This window comes from Neomonachus schauinslandi, chromosome 5, assembly GCF_002201575.2.
Source record: "Neomonachus schauinslandi chromosome 5, ASM220157v2, whole genome shotgun sequence".
NCBI classification, from domain to species: domain Eukaryota; kingdom Metazoa; phylum Chordata; class Mammalia; order Carnivora; family Phocidae; genus Neomonachus; species Neomonachus schauinslandi.
In genome coordinates this window covers 3,510,303-3,525,119 of record NC_058407.1, presented here as the reverse complement: position 1 = coordinate 3,525,119, position 14,817 = coordinate 3,510,303, and the positions used below count along the sequence as shown (strand labels likewise).

Below are 14,817 nucleotides of genomic sequence, written 5' to 3'. Positions count from 1 at the left end.
CCCCACCGTCCCCACTGTCCTCACTGTCCCCACCGTCCCCACTGTCCTCACTGTCCCCACCGTCCCCACTGTCCTCCGCCATCTTCCACTGCCCCCACCGTCCCCCACTGCCCCCACATAAAGCAGACAGTGAGATGAAGCCTTCTTGGCTCTCTGCACATTCACCTGAGCCCGGTCCTTGTGAGGTGGCTCACAGAGCCGGCCACCAGGGCACCTGACTGAGCTGTGGCCACTCCCCTTGGGAGAGAAGTGGTCTCACCCCTTTACAGGGCTGTCCGCCCATGGCACTTGGTTGACAGGTCACCGTGGAGGCTCACTCTGAGGTTCATCCACGGGCTCATCCAGTGAGTCTCGGCTGAGCACCTGCTTATGCCAGGCCCACCACAGGAGGGTCAAACTGAGCAGTAAGGAGTCCCACGGGAGGAGGCAGAGCATCACCCTGCAGGTGTGACAGAGATGTCCACCCGGGAGGACAGAGATTTCCCAGTGCCAGGGGGTGCCTGTCCTTTTGGAAGAGGGCCCCAGGGCCCTGCCTGTGTCAGGACAGGAGACCTGCCTCCCAGGGGGCCCAGGATCCAGCGGGAGCTGTGTCCAGGCTTGCCCTCTGGGGCCAGTATACACAGAGCTGTGCTCACAGGGCCCCACTGGGATGTCTGCCTGGGCCAGGGTGTGGCTGCTTTGTCATGCAGTCTTCCTGCTTGACAGAGCCCAGTGCGTAATACTCGCACAGTGAGTAATACTCGCACAGTGAGTGTTTGCTGAGGAAGTTGTGTGTGAGCAGGTGGCCTCTCTGGGCAGCTGGGCCTCGTGTGGGGCTGAGTGGAAGGCCCCGTGGGGGCCGGGGCTCTTGGGCTGATAATATGTTAGGGCTGTGGGTCCCCCATCTCCTGAGTACCCCCTGCTACCTCCCAGCAGACGTTGTGCGTGCGAGGAGCATCACAGGCGGGGACTCTCAGGGTCAGAGTCCCCAGGAGCCCTGGCACAGGGCGGGAAGGCTGAGGCCTGAATCGTGGGGGCTGGGTGCGGATGTCCTTCAGATGCTGGCCCCTCCCCCACCACCAGCGTCTCGCCGTCCAGCTCATGGCCCGTCCTCTGCTCTGGCTGCCGGGCGTGTCATGTGAGAACCTGCCACACTGTCCTCGCTCTCCTGCTGTCCGTTCCCTGTGTCTTCAGTGGCTTCTCCTGGAGCCAGGCTGGGTCCTGGGCTGCTGCAGACAACAAAGCAAATGGGGGCTGTGGGCCTGCGTCAGCGGCGCCTGCAGATGAGTGTAGACTTATAGTGGTCATTTCCCTGTAGACCTGTGTCACCTCTAGGAATCCCCTTCCAGCACCCTGAGGAGGACCCATGAGGTCCTCGACAGGAAAGAGCAAGATCCATGAGAGAACGTGACAAGATGCTACGTTCAATTTGTGGGGAGCGTCAGGGAGGTTCCTCAGGGGAAATGGTGGGGGAGGGGCATCAGCACGTGCAAAGGTCCTGGGGCAGTCAGACCGTGGGCATTTGAAGCCCTAAAAGGAGGTCCCGGCGGCAAAGACAAAGGAAGAGCAGAGGGAGACACAGCTGGTGAGTTGGAGTGGGGACACTTGCTGAGTGGTTGGATTTCATCACAAGCCCCTGCCGACTTTGAGGCAAGACAGCAGCAGGTTCTGACTTAGGCTTTCAGAGGAACCTCTGACCGCTGTTTGGGGCCAGATTCGAGGGTGTTAGGGTGCAGTTGGGAATCAGGGTGGGAGCAGAGACCAGCAGAATGCATGGGTTTGGGTGTACTTGCAGGACATCCCAGTGCGTGGTGTGCCTGCCACAGGTCCCCTTGGCCGTGAAGGAGCCTGGCTGGCTAGCGTGAGAGGGGTGGGGCACACAGCTCCGTCAGCAGGGCTGGGGGGCCTTGGCTGGGCTTCCCGCAGCCCTTCCTGTCACCTGCCTCCCTGGCCACCCTTCCCTTGCTGCTCGGCCAGTTGGGCCCTGTTTCTGGGTCTAACTGGGCAGAGGCCACCCCCTCCTCTCAGATCGCCCCTTTACATGGCCCCTTATGGACCCTGTTCTGTGCCCCAGGGGAAACATGGCCGTGGGAGGGCCACCCTGCTTCACCCCAGGACAGCAGGGTTCTCGGGGGGAAACCGTGCTGTGGGAGCCAGGAGGAACCGCTCCCTGTGGGCTTGGCATGGCATCCTCCAGGCCCCCTGTTTGGGGAGGGCCTTCTCCCGGTGAGTCTCCCGAAGAGGGGCCCCACGGGGTCAGCAGGGTGCTGGAGGATGGTGGGGCGCAGGTGCCCGGAGCGGGGTGGATCCCAGCAGAGTGGGTGCACAGGAGGGCTCTGAGCGCTCCAAATAGTTACTGACCCAGTGGATGCTGGTTAGTGACAAAACCCAGCGAGCCACGAACTCCCCAGGCAGGTGGTGTGGCCAGGGCTGTGCAGGCTCTCTTGAGGCAGGAGGGTCTTCTGACCTTGGGCTTCTCAGCCTCCCCGTGTGCTGTCTGGACAGGGAGACCTGCTGCTCACGCCCAGTTGTGCTGTAAGCCCATCTGTGTCTGGGGCCTCTGGCTGCCGGACTGACCTTGGCCTGAATTTTGGGGGCTCAGGCTCATCCCTGTGTCCCCAGGTCTGATGAGGCAGCCAGGACCAGAAAGGAAGCTACTGGGTCCTCCCGAGCACCTCCCTGCCCCCACCCCAGAGAGAAGGTTCCCAGCCAGCAGGGCTCCCTCCAAGCCAGCTGTCCTTACTGCCCACGTCCCTGGGAGGGTGGGCCTTTGTTTGGGTCACTTGTTCATCACAAGCGTCCCAGTGCACGAGGCTCATTAGTGGAGCGGCAGGACGCAGATCTGTCACGGGTGACCGCTGACCGTGGCCCCCTGGGGCTCGACAGCCTGCTTCAGTCCCGCCCGGGCCCCGGTGGGCCAGCCCCAGCAGATTCGTTTGGTGACTTTGTTTGCTAAAAAGGGGAAATGTGATCATCAGCTTCCGGCAGATGCTTGTGGAGGAGCCTGGTCCACAGTCTTGGCCTTCGGCAGCCCTGCCAGTGTGGAGAGGTGTCTGTTCGGGCTGTGTTATTTTCCGTGGGGGTTCGTGGCTGGGCCGCGGCACGTGTCCGGGGCTGCTGTGGCCGCATCCCCCCTGCACCTGCCTCTCCCTGCAGGGCAGTCGGGGCATCTCACCAGGTACCTGTGTCCTATTTGGACATGGGGAGCCTAGCCCAGCCCAGCGAGGCAGCCGGCTCTCTGTCCCTCACTCCTTCATGGTCCATCTGTTCCCCGTGGGTGGTGACCCCTCCAGGAGATGATAGAGAACCTCCAGAAGTCAGGGCTGACATCCAGAAGGTGTGGAATGGGGGGCGGAGCGGAGAGGGGGTGAGCCCCGTGTTGTCGTCGGGCTGTGACAAGAGTGGGTCCACTGCGTGCCCGGTTTAGAAACAAGACAGAGCCATTCCCAGTGTGACTTGGGTCCCCATCTGCAGGAGCCTTAGGCCCGAAGGAGATGCCCCCTAGGGTTTCCAGATGGACTCCGTTGCATTTTATCATGATACAAACGTTTGGTAATTGGGTTTGCAGAGGACTCAGCATAGTCCTTGAGAATTGAAAAAGTTGCCCGCAGCCAACTGTCATTCCCCAAATGTTTGTGGGGTGACCAAGTGGCGGGGGCGAAAGATTTGCCTGCAGGGACAGCCAGGGTCCTGTGCTCCTGGGCGGTGCCCACTGACCAGGGTTCGCGCCTTAGGAACGGTGCGGAAGGCAGGGCCTGCTTGTGGCTACTGCGTCCCCCGGCTCAGCTGCTTGGTCGGAGCCTCGGAGCGGCCCTTGGGTCACATAAGAGCTCCGTGGGATAGTGTGTGTGTGGGCTCCGTGGTGTGGATGGGCTGCAGGGTGAGCAGGAAGGCTGGCCGGGCAGCGTGGGGACACCCAGAAAAGGCTGAAGTGGGGCAGCCTGACTGTCAGCACGGTGTCCCGGCCGAGAGCCTGGCTGGGGCCGGCCCCCTGAGCTCAGGCCCTGCTGTGGACCGGATGTCTGCGTGCCCCCAAAAGCATACGGCAGGTTAGGAGATGGGGCCCCTGGGAGGTGATCAAGGTTAGACAGGGTCGTGAGGGTGGGGCCCCCAGGATGGGGTGAGTGCCTTCAGGAAAAGAGGAACGCCCGAGCCCTTTCTCTCTGCCGCGTGAGGCCGTCACAAAGCGGCGTGCACCAGGCTCGGCCAGCCCCCTGACCCCAGACTTGCAGCCTCCGGAACTGGGAGGAATCAGGGTCTGCTGTTCGGGTCCCCCCAGTCCATGGTATTTTGTCTTGGCTGCACGAGTTAAGATATACCCACCTTCGTTATATACGGTTTCAGAAACGGGAGCCCTCACCTGCGCGTAGATGCTAACTGGTGGTCACCCCTGGGATGGACGGAGGATGGACACAGATGGAAGGCGTAGGGGCCTCTGCGTGGCCTGCAGTGTGCTGTCTCTGGATCTGGGTGTCCAGTGTGTGCAAATGCAGTGAGGCATCCACTTAGATCTGAGCCCCCGTTTGGGCTCCACTCTGTGGGAGTTCTTTCTTGCTGTTGCACCAGAAACCGAGGGCCTTAAAATAGCATGTTTATTCTCTTACAATTCCAGAGGCCAGAAGTCCAGCAGAATGAGGGTCACATGTTGGCAGGGCTTTGTCCCCCCTGGAGGATCTCGGGGAGAATCTGTTTCCTTGACTTGTCTGGCTCCGAGAAGCCACCCGCGATCCTGGGCTGCTAGCCCCTTCTGCTACCCTCAAGGCCAGCAGCCTGGCACCTGCAAGTCTCTCCTCTCCCTGACCTCTGACCCTCCTGCCTCGTCTTAGTTTACAAAATGGTGATTACGCTGGGCCTGGATAACCAGGAGAGCCCCCCATCTCAAGGTCCTTCGCTTGATCACGTCTGCAGGGTTGGTTTGTCCATGCAGGGGACATAGTCCCAGGTCCCCGGAATTAGGTTGGGACCTCTTTGGGGACCATCAATATCACATATTATAGTTAAAAACCACAACTATGTGGCCCTTGGTTTCCACCTCTCCTGGAGTAAACGTCAGGTCCTTCTGGCTCTGCACGTCCTGCTCCCAACCCCATCTCATCTGTGACTCCTCCCCTCAGCTCCCAGGGCCCTCCTGCCTCAGGGCCTTTGCAAGGCTGTTGCTGAGCCTGCCACCTGCTTTTCTCCTAGGAATCTGTCGCCTTGATATTCGTCCCATCCAGGTCCCCACTCGGACTGCAGGAGCTCCCTGCCTGCCCTCCCACTGTGCTCCTGGGTCATCAGCACCCGCGTGGTGGGAGCCGTCCATCTGCCCCTGGCAGGGGCTTGGCTCTGTGGCTGAGGCCTGCAGACCACACCTGCTGCGGTTGTGTGTCCGGGCGATGCCCGTTGGGTGACCAGGTGCCACCAGGATCCCTTTCTCTGGGGCATCCTGGTGGTGGCGGTGATGTGGTGAGATGCCTTTCGTGCGTGTGACCTGCACCTGTTTTGTTTAGTACAGGACTCCTCACTGTGGCTTCGCCCCAGCTCTCACCCCCACCGTGTAAGAGGAGCCCCGATTAATAGTCTCCCCGCAGGTGTCCCCCCAGAGAGGAGCAAGAGAGCTGCTACGTCCCAGCAGGTGCAGACAGGGCCCTCTGTCCAAGTGCTCTGAAGACCAAGCCTGCCCTCGGCACCTCTGCCGCTGGAGGGGCAGAGTAGGTCTGAGCGCAGGTCACCTGGCAGTTCTGTCCCCTACAGAGGAGGAGCTCCGGAAGCTGAGAGAAGAAACCAACTCAGAGATGCTTCGGCAGGAGCTGGACCGGGAGCGGCAGCGGCGGATAGAGCTGGAGCAGAAGGTCCAGGAAGTGCTGAAGGCCAGGTGAGGAGGGGCCCAAGGCCCCCCGCTGCCCGCTCAGGCACTTCCTTGCCTGCCAGCCCCCCACAGGACGCAGGCACCCCCTCCCGTGACATCCCGCTGCACGCAGTTACCCCTGGGGTCGCCCACCACAAACGGTCACCCTCCTCCCTGCAGGGTCCCTCCTTCCTGGGGGGTGACAGGTGCCGTCCCAGCTTCTGGAGGGCATGACATGGGCCCTGCTGTGGGACGGAGCTGCCCCCGTGCATGGCCTCCTCTTACACCCCACACCTCTGCCCACACGAGCTGGGCCGCTGCCTCGTGGTGCTGCCGGTGAGGAGCGGGTCCTTCCCGCAGGGTATTTGTAGGTTCTGAGAGCCGTGCTCTCCCTGTCCTGATAGAATCCCCAGGAGGCTCCCTGTCCGTCCACACGGCCTGCAAGCTGGTGGCCCGGCAGACGAGGCCACTGCTGGGACAGCCCAGCCCGAGCCGGTTTCTCTGTGCAGTGGACGAGGGCACTGTTACTTTCCAGTGTATTCTCCGGCTCGGGCTCTGAGGACACCCACACTCCGGGCACCTCGCTGCATGGGGTTCAGTTGGTGGAAAGGAAGTGCCTCCTTGTTTCACGGCCAGACGCTGCCTTCTTGTCAGGTCTTACTCTCAGCCCCGGGAGCTGGTGACATCTGGTTCTCTTTGGAGGAGGGCTCTTTTGTTTCCTGCTCTGGAGGCATTTTTGACGACTCCTGTGTGCTTTTGGGCAGCCTGTCCCCGCAGGGCTGTTGTGGGGTTCTCTGGGACTCCGTGTGGGGGCCTTGAGCTTGGTAGGGGAGGGACGCACCCTACTTTGACATTCTGCCCCAGCTACGAGGCCGGCAGCCCTTTCCAGACACCAGCACGTGGGCCTCAACCCGCACATTACCTGATATTGATCCTTCGCACGTGGAAATCTGTGGATGTTTTCATTATGCGAAGGGGTGCAGCCGGGGACCTGACCCACGGATGCTGAGAGATCCAGGGACTGGCGCTGTCCCAGGTGTGTGGCCGGCTGTGGGTGCCTTCTCCACCCGCCAGCCACAGCCAGCCTTCCGTGGCATGTCTCAGCACTGTGTCCCCCACAGAAGGCGCTCTGTCCGGTGCAGATGTGCGATTCTGTCCAGCTTTGCCCAGAGCCCTTGGCTGGAGGTGGCACGTCCCCTGTGGTGTTGAGAGGTGCTCGCCCTGAGCTGACCTCTCTCCGTGTAGGGCCCACGCCTTCTGCTTCTCACCCTCCTGCCCAGCCCGGCCTCCTCACTCCAAAGCCCCTTCCAGTTCTGAGGACGCAGAGGGACCAGCTGGGTGGTCACAGTAAAGGAACAGCAGGCCAGGACCGAGGAAGCTGAAGGTCCTGGGGCACACTGTGGGGCTGCTCCCCTGCTGTACGTGGGGTGGGGTTTAGGAACCTTCTCGAAATGGAGACCTGAAGGGGAAAGTACAGGGAGAAGCAGGTTCCATGCAAATGACAACCTCTTCCTTTGTCACCTTGATGTCTGTCTGGGGTGGCCGTGGGGCGTCCCCGGTGGGTGAGCATATGGAGGGGGACCCCTTTCACACACACATATGCACACACACCCCCAAGCTGCAGGTGAGCTGCAGAATTGAAACATGATAATTAGAGTTTATGTAAACCTCTGTTTTGGTTTTAAAGAAAATTCCCGGAAAATCACCTTGATTGAAGCTTATGTGTTAGCAGGCAAAGGCCTTCTCTCGTTAGGGGTCCAAAAGCAGCACGGAAACACCGCCCTTCTGACTTGTACCGTCTGTGGTCAGGCCGTGCCTGCCACCGCCCCTCTGCCTGTCCCGCTCCTGGGCTCGGCTGGCACACCGCATTGAACCTCGCTGGGGGCCATGGTGTGGGATGAAAGGGACCCTGGTGACGGTCTAGTGCCCCCAGCCCGGGGAGAGGGGTCGGGGGCAGAGTGACCCCGGTGCCCGGCCCTGGCATCGCGCTCCTTGCAGGCTTCGGTGCCCTCTGGCCTCAGGTGGCTGCAGGCCAGAAAATCTGACTTTTTTTTTTCTTTTTTATTATTTTATTTATTTGACAGAGACACAGCGAGAGAGGGAACACAAGCAGGGGGTAGCGGGAGAGGGAGAAGCAGGCCTCCCGCGGAGCAGGGAGCCCGATGTGGGGCTCGATCCCAGGACCCTGGGATCATGACCCAAGCTGAAGGCAGACGCTTAACGGCTGAGCCACCCAGGCGCCCCCAGAAAATCTGACTTTTAAAAAGCAATTCAAGGCGCCTGGGTGGCTCAGTTGGTTGAGTGACTGCCTTCAGCTTGGGTCGTGATCCTGGAGTCCCGGGATCGAGTCCCGCATTGGGCTCCCTGCTTAGCGGGGAGTCTGCTTCTCCCTCTGACCCTCCCCCTTCTTGGGCTCTCTCTCTCTCTCTCTCTCTCTCAAATAAATAAATAAAATCTTAAAAAAAAAAACCAGAAAAACAATTCAGGCACATTCCACTCCAGACTTGTTTGGTTGATCATTGAACATTAGCGTAGGTTGTTCAGAAACATTTCAGAGAATCCAGTTGTTGGAAATACAAGGCCCCTTTTTTCTGATTCAGTGAGGTCACCCCGCTCACTTCCCGCCTTCTTGGGAGCTGTGGTTGGGACGGTGCGCCCCGAGTGTCGTGGGCTGGAATGTCCTGGCGCACCATCTGCCCTGCTGTCCGTCTATCTCCTCTGTCCAGCTCACGAAACAGGCACTTACACATTCCGTATTTGGGATGATGGGAGGGGGGTACAGTTCCTGCAGCTCGTAGCCCAGGAAGGTCTAAATACCTGTGTGTCTCTAGTAGGAATTGTGTTAGAAAAAACACACAGCCAGTGACCGTGCACACCAAACAGTAACAAGCACAGGACCCCAGGAAGCCCCCACCTGTGTCCCTCAGGCATGTGAATCCTCTTGGTGCCCAAGCCCTAGGCTTGGGTTGTGGGGCCAGTTTGTTAGTGCTTCTCAGGTGAGCTGCATCCTCCAGAACCTCCAAGCTGGGCACAGACATCCTGGTCCGGAGGCCGTGACTCCTGCCCGGGAATGGAAGGCACTTGGCCGGGTCTTGGCGTCTCCCGTGTGCCCTGGGCCCCTCTCCTGTTCCCAGTAAACCCCCACTTGCCGGTGGTCGCTCTGGGTATAGACAGTTGCTTGGGCAGCCTGGCCACAGGGAGGGGCGGGCGTGGAGGCCTGGCCCCCTCCCCCTGGCCCGTGGCGCCCTTCTCCAGGACTCCACGTCTGTGTTGTCTTCCCCGTCCATTGCTTAGCGAGGCTGCAGGCCTTGCCCACCCTGCTTGTCCCCAGCTTGTCTTCCGTGCTCTAGGTGACATTCACGGGTTTCAGGCCTGCAAATCAGGTCGGCTCATGGAAGGGTGGCGTGAAATCCCGCTGTGTGAGCAGAGCAGAAACCTCGCCCCCTCCCTCACTGCAGCTGAGGGTGCACTTGGGCCGGGGGTCTCCCAGCCCTGCCATCTCTGTCCTGGAAGAGTCTTCTGTGCCCCTGCAAGACCCTGCTGAGGTTTGCCTGGGGCACCGCTTTTCCCACATCCTGGGGTCCCTGCTGGACTGGGAGCCCCAGGAACAGCGTGGTGCATCTGTGGCCCAGGCCAGTGCAGAACAAGGCGGGCGGGTTGGCCGTGGCATGAGATGTAGCCTGGCCAAAGCTCCACCCAGGGGCCGGGGGCTGGGCCAGCTGCATCAGGCTCTGTAGCTGAAAGCCGGTTCAATAGTCAGGGTCTGGCAGGTGGACAGAAACTCCAGGAGAGCACTCTGAGGCCGCTGAGTGCTGTGGTCTGTGGTGGCTGGGCTGTAGGGGCAGGAAGCCAGGCAGGTGGCTGGCACGGGCCGAGCTGGGACCTGGGCACAGCTGTCCAGCGCAAGGGGTCACCCAGCCTGTGGTCTTGAGAGCTGCTTGCTGAACATGTCCACTGATGGGCATCGTTTTATCAACAGGCTGGTTAATTAGTGTAAGGGCTGTTTGTTCTGAACTTAACAATGAAGAAGCAGATGTGTTCATAGGAAAGGAAAGAGTGGTACATTTATGAGACTTTTTTTATTTGATTATTAAAAAAAATCAGAAGAGAGCGTGCCCACCGTGAATGCGGCTCTAAGCTGCCCGTCCTGCCCTGTGAGCAGCGTCTGAGTGCTAAGCTCCCAGAGGGGGCCCTGCGAGCTGGAGCAAATGCTCGTGGGCGGCAGGCTCCCTGTGAGTGCTAGCACCTTCCACAGCCCGCACTCACACCATGTTTGGAACTAACGGGATTCTTGCTTCTTCTTTCCCATCTTTAAGATCCGAGGAGCAGACGGCCCAGCAGCCTCCCAAGGGGCAGGCCCAGGCCAACAATGGAGCAGGTAGGCCCCGCGGGCAGCTGGGCCGGGCGGTGGGGTGCGTGCTGGTCCTGCGCCCGTCGGACTGGTACAGGAGTCTGCCCGTCACAGCAAACACGGTCGTTCAGTGAGACGTGGTTTTATTTTCCCCTAAGAAGGCTACGTGGCCCCCGTTTCAGCCCTTCCCGACAGACATGTGGTGTCACTCATCACTTTGGCTTCGTGGCTACTGACCTGGTGGCCCGTGTCCAGAGGCTGGCGGTCCTGACAAGGGACGAGCGGGCAGTGGGGGCCGCCGTCCGAGGTCAGGATGTGCCCCGGCCCTCCCCGGGTCAGGATGCACAACCCCTTTCTCTGCACCTTTTCCTGCCGCCCTGAGCCTGGTCTTTGTCTTACTCCCCCGTCTGTCCTTCCTAGAGCTGTCCTGGCAGCAAAATTGGATTTTCTGTCCAGCTCTCTAGGGGCCCCAATCCGTGGTGGGCCAGGCCCTCCCGTCTCCCGACCGAGGGCCCGTTCCCACAGGCTGACCCCTCTCAAGCACCCCCTGCCTGTGCCGGGAGCTCACAGCTACACCAGAAGGGCCTTAGGGTTAAGCCTGTCTCATATACAGGTGAGGAAACCGAGACCCAGGAGGGGAAGCCTCTTCAAGGCGCACCTGCCACGTGGAGGCCCGGCTTGGACCGCAGTCAGGTCCTGCCTTCCACAGGGGGGTGGCCCCTTCCTGAGGACCCCAGTGCGGGATCAGCAGGCCGGCCGATGCAGGTGCGGGATTGGCAGCTATGCCCCTCGGGTCATGGGCTCCACGCCCCAGACCGAGGATCCACGCCAGGAGCAGCACAAGAGACCCCAAGGCCCCCGCTGTGCCCTGTGATTGATGAGTCTCCTGCACACATGGGAAGTGTCAGAGGAGTGGAGGGTGGAAGACCCCAGCTCTCCGGGTGCCCAGGCTGAGGTCCATTCTGTAGCGGTGGCCACTGGCGCGATGGGCTCTACGTGGGCCGAGGGAGGGGTCGGGTGCTCTGTGCGGTGCTCCCCACCCTGTGGCCAGGGCGGGCAGCCGAGGGGTTCTGTGGTGCCTGGAGCCCGTCTGCTCGGGCAGCACGCCCGGCCCAGACCTGGGGCTCGGCAGACTGCAGCCCCGTCCGACTTCACGTGTTTAAATGTTTTTACATTTCTAAATGGTCGGAGGAAATCAAAAGGATGTGGGTTTCACACTTCAGCTTCCGTGGTATGGTTTCATGGGAACACGGGCAGGCCTGTTAGATTCCGTCCTGTCCACGGCTGCTTCGCGGCCATCGAGGTGGCCGCCTGCCCAGCCCCGCGCTGAAAACACTCGTGCCCCAGGTAGGGGTGAGCAGCCCCCAGGCCCTCCCCGTTCCTTCCCTCCCTGAGAGGCCTGCCTCTTGGGCTCTGTGTGCACAAACCTCAGCCCCGTGGAGAGCACCAGCCCGTGACCACCTCCGCGCCGTCCCTCTCCTTACTCGTGGCGGGACAGCGCCCCCTGCGGGCGACGCGGTTTCCTCCCGGTCTTCTGAGCCTGGGATGTGGGTCCCTCTCGGAGGTCTTGGTCCTGGTGAGCAGAGGCCACTTCCTTCACTGGGGCCCCCACCAGGACACAGCCCGCGGCACACACGCCCCCTGGCCGGTCCTCTGGTCCCCGGGGCCCCCGGGAGTGAGCCCCCCGCCAGAGAAAGGGAGGGTGACACAGACCCTAGGGCCAGGGATCCGGCGGAGGGCAGCTCGGCGCGGGTGTGACCACGGAGACCCCGTGTGGTCTGCGGTGACCGCGGGCCTCGCCGTGGAAGCGGGTCAGGCTCCGTGTCGGGGAGCGCGTGTTCACACCCCTCCGTCGGGGTTCGTTCGCCCCCACCCGCCTGGCCTCACCGCGACCCTCGTCCCTGCAGACCGGCGGAGCCAGGGGCTGTGCCCCCGCGTCCAGAAGTGGTTCTACGAGAAGTTTGGGGAGTACGTGGAGGATTTCCGGTTCCAGCCCGAGGAGAGCACCGTGGAGACGGAGGAGCCCCTCAGCGCCCGGAGGTGGGGGCCCTCGCGAAGGTGGGGGGGCGGCCACCGGGACGTCAGAGCCAGGCCGGTGTCCGAGTGTCCAAGTGGCTGCGGCCAGGGCTGCTCCCGGGGCCGGCCAAGCCACCTTCCTGGGGGCGGGGCCTCCTTCCTGGGGGCGGGGCCTCCTTCCTGGGGCGGGGCCTCCTTCACGGGGGAGGGTCCTCCTTGGGGTGGCGAGGGCAGCCGGCAGGGCTCCATGGCTGGTGGCACTGCCGCGTCCCCCCCTACTTGTGCTTTGTGACCCACGCTGTGTGGGGACGGTGGTCTGGGGGCCCAGCGCCCACGACCCAGGCCTTCCCGCTCCCTGTGCCAGGCCGTGTTGTAGGCTCTGGGGGACTCAGGTTCTGGGGACGTGGGCAGGAGACCAGGGATGGTTCTGTAGGTGAGGACGCCCCCACCCCAAGTTAGGGAGCAGTGGCGACGTGGCCCCTGGCGTGGCCCCTGCATCCCCGGTCACACTGTGCTCCCCACGTGCCAGCAGAGCTCCGTGGTGGGGGCAGCGGGGATGCGGGGCACAGGAGCTGGTGCTCACCTCTCTCTCTCCCTCTTTCTTAGGTTGACGGAAAACATGAGACGACTAAGTGAGTCCCTAGCGTGTCTGTGAGCGGCCATGGGAGCCGGTGGGACCCCTGAGCCGCGAGCGCGTGGTCAGTGGTGGGGGCGGGGGGGCGGCTCTGCAGTCCTGAGCTCAGCGGGACGTCTTTTCAGAAAGGTGTTCCCTGGGAGTTCTTAGGAAAAAGGCTCCCGCTGGGAGCATGTCCGGGGCCCCGCCCCGTCCATCCGGAGCAGGACAGGATGGGGCCAACGCTTCCCGCCCGGCCCTGAGTGGGGGGCTCAGTTTCCCTCCAGGCCTGGGAGCCCCCGTGAAAGGTGGTGCTTTCCCAGATATTTGCCAGAGCCCAGGCGATGCCGAGGAACCGGGCCCCCCGCCCCCGGTTGCCACTTTCTTATGTCTGTGGCTCAGGCATGAGGGGCAGGGGTCAGGTAGCTGTGTTTCCCCACGGGGACGGTGGACAGCGCGCAGCACCTGGCGTGGCCGGGGAGCACCAGCAGAGGGTCAGGCACACGAGGAGCCTGAGTCGTTCGGGGCTCCCTTTGCTGGTTTGGCGCCTCCCCCCCGCCACTGCTGCCCCCTGCCCTCTGGGTGTGCCCGAGCTCTGGCTTCATCGTGGTCTGTTCTGTCCCCAGAGCGTGGTGCCAAGCCCGTCACCAGCTTCGTGAAGAACCTTTCTGCCTTATCCGACTGGTACTCCATCTACACGTCTGCCATCGCCTTCACTGTGAGTGCCCCCGGGTACCCTGCCGTTTCCCAGGGACACACGGGCCTTAGCTTCTGTCTGGAAAGTGGGTACCGTGTCACTACCCAGCCCCGGGGTTGCTGCAAGGATCAGGCGAGGGCACTGGGGGCGCCAGGGGCCAGCCCGTGTCTGCACACAGACAGCCCCATGGCAGCATTCTCAGGAAGAGGCCTCTGTCCGTGCTTCAGTCACCTTTCTGGATGAGTCAGGAAGAGGACCGTGGGGAGGCTTGTCTGCCCAGGGGGGCCCCGCGCTTCTCCCACTGGGTGCCTGGGGGAGGCTCCTGGCAAACGCCCTGTGGCCTGGGGGCCGAGCTGAGCCTCTGCAAGCCAGCAGTCCTGGGGAAGGGTGGGAGAGCAGTGCCTGGCATCGGGGTGTGCTTTGGGGAAGACGGACAGGGCTGCTTGGCCTGAATGGTCCCCTGGCCGCCGTCCCCAGCCCCGCACAAGGAGACCCTCTCGTCACTGGAAGAAGGACACAGGTCGCCCACCTGCCTGCCAGGCCCCGAGGCCAGAGGGGGGCGGCCGCAGCTCCCAAAGTCCCCATCTCTGCATTCTGGAGGTTCTGAGACCACCTTAGAGCCCACAGGCTGGCTCCAGCCCCGGGGAGGAGACGGGCATTTTGCATACACATAGAGAGAGCAGGACTCAGGGGCCAGGCCCCAGCCCCGCCTTCACCCCGGGGCCCCGCCCTCACCCTGAGGCCCCACCTTTACCCCAAGGCCCTGCCTTCACCCTGGAGGCCCCACCTTCACCCTTCAGGAACCCTCTGCTCCCTGAGGCCTGGGGTACCTGGGTCCTGCCTATCATTGCCAAGGGATGTGCCCGCCATTCAAACCCACCTTCCAGGCCTCTGCCTGAATCCCACTGCATTCCCTTCTCTGCCCCTTTCTGAGCGTCTGCTCTGTGCCAGGCTGGTGGGCCCAGAGTGAAGGGGCCCGAGCCGCACTGGGCCTGGCACACAGCACGTAGGGGGTTCTCGGCCGGCGGTCGGTCACCTCGCTCGGCTGTGCTGAGTCCTGGTGGTGCTGCGGGCTCCAGCACGGGGGAGTGACCCCCGGGGCTGGCAGGGGCCTCTGCTCTCCTCTGCCCGTCCCAGGCCACATCCAGTGGCTGCCTCCCTGGGGCGCCCCCCTCCCTACACCCCCAAAGCAGCTCCTCCCAGGGTTTCTCTGTCATGCGTTCCCTCCTTTGGGAGGACGCTGGGGGCCTGGGCTCCACACCTCCCAGCATGGCTGGCCTGCCTGGTGGGGCGGGGGGCAAGGGGGAGAGGGGAGGGGGCAGGATGTGGCCTGT

The 14,817-nt window shown here is 62.5% G+C and overlaps 1 protein-coding gene across 5 annotated transcripts in view; it reads left to right on the top strand.

Annotated features, from left to right (window-relative positions):
* GRAMD4 (GRAM domain containing 4) overlaps positions 1-14,817 on the top strand; it is a 70,389-nt gene that overhangs the window by 44,665 nt on the left and 10,907 nt on the right. For all 5 annotated transcript variants that reach the window (XM_021687819.2, XM_021687816.2, XM_021687815.2 and 2 more), the window contains exons 4-8: positions 5,713-5,833; positions 10,123-10,184; positions 12,065-12,197; positions 12,780-12,805; positions 13,413-13,504. In XM_021687819.2, coding sequence (XP_021543494.1) covers positions 5,713-5,833; positions 10,123-10,184; positions 12,065-12,197; positions 12,780-12,805; positions 13,413-13,504 — 434 coding nt within the window. The remainder of the gene's footprint in view (positions 1-5,712; positions 5,834-10,122; positions 10,185-12,064; positions 12,198-12,779; positions 12,806-13,412; positions 13,505-14,817) is intronic.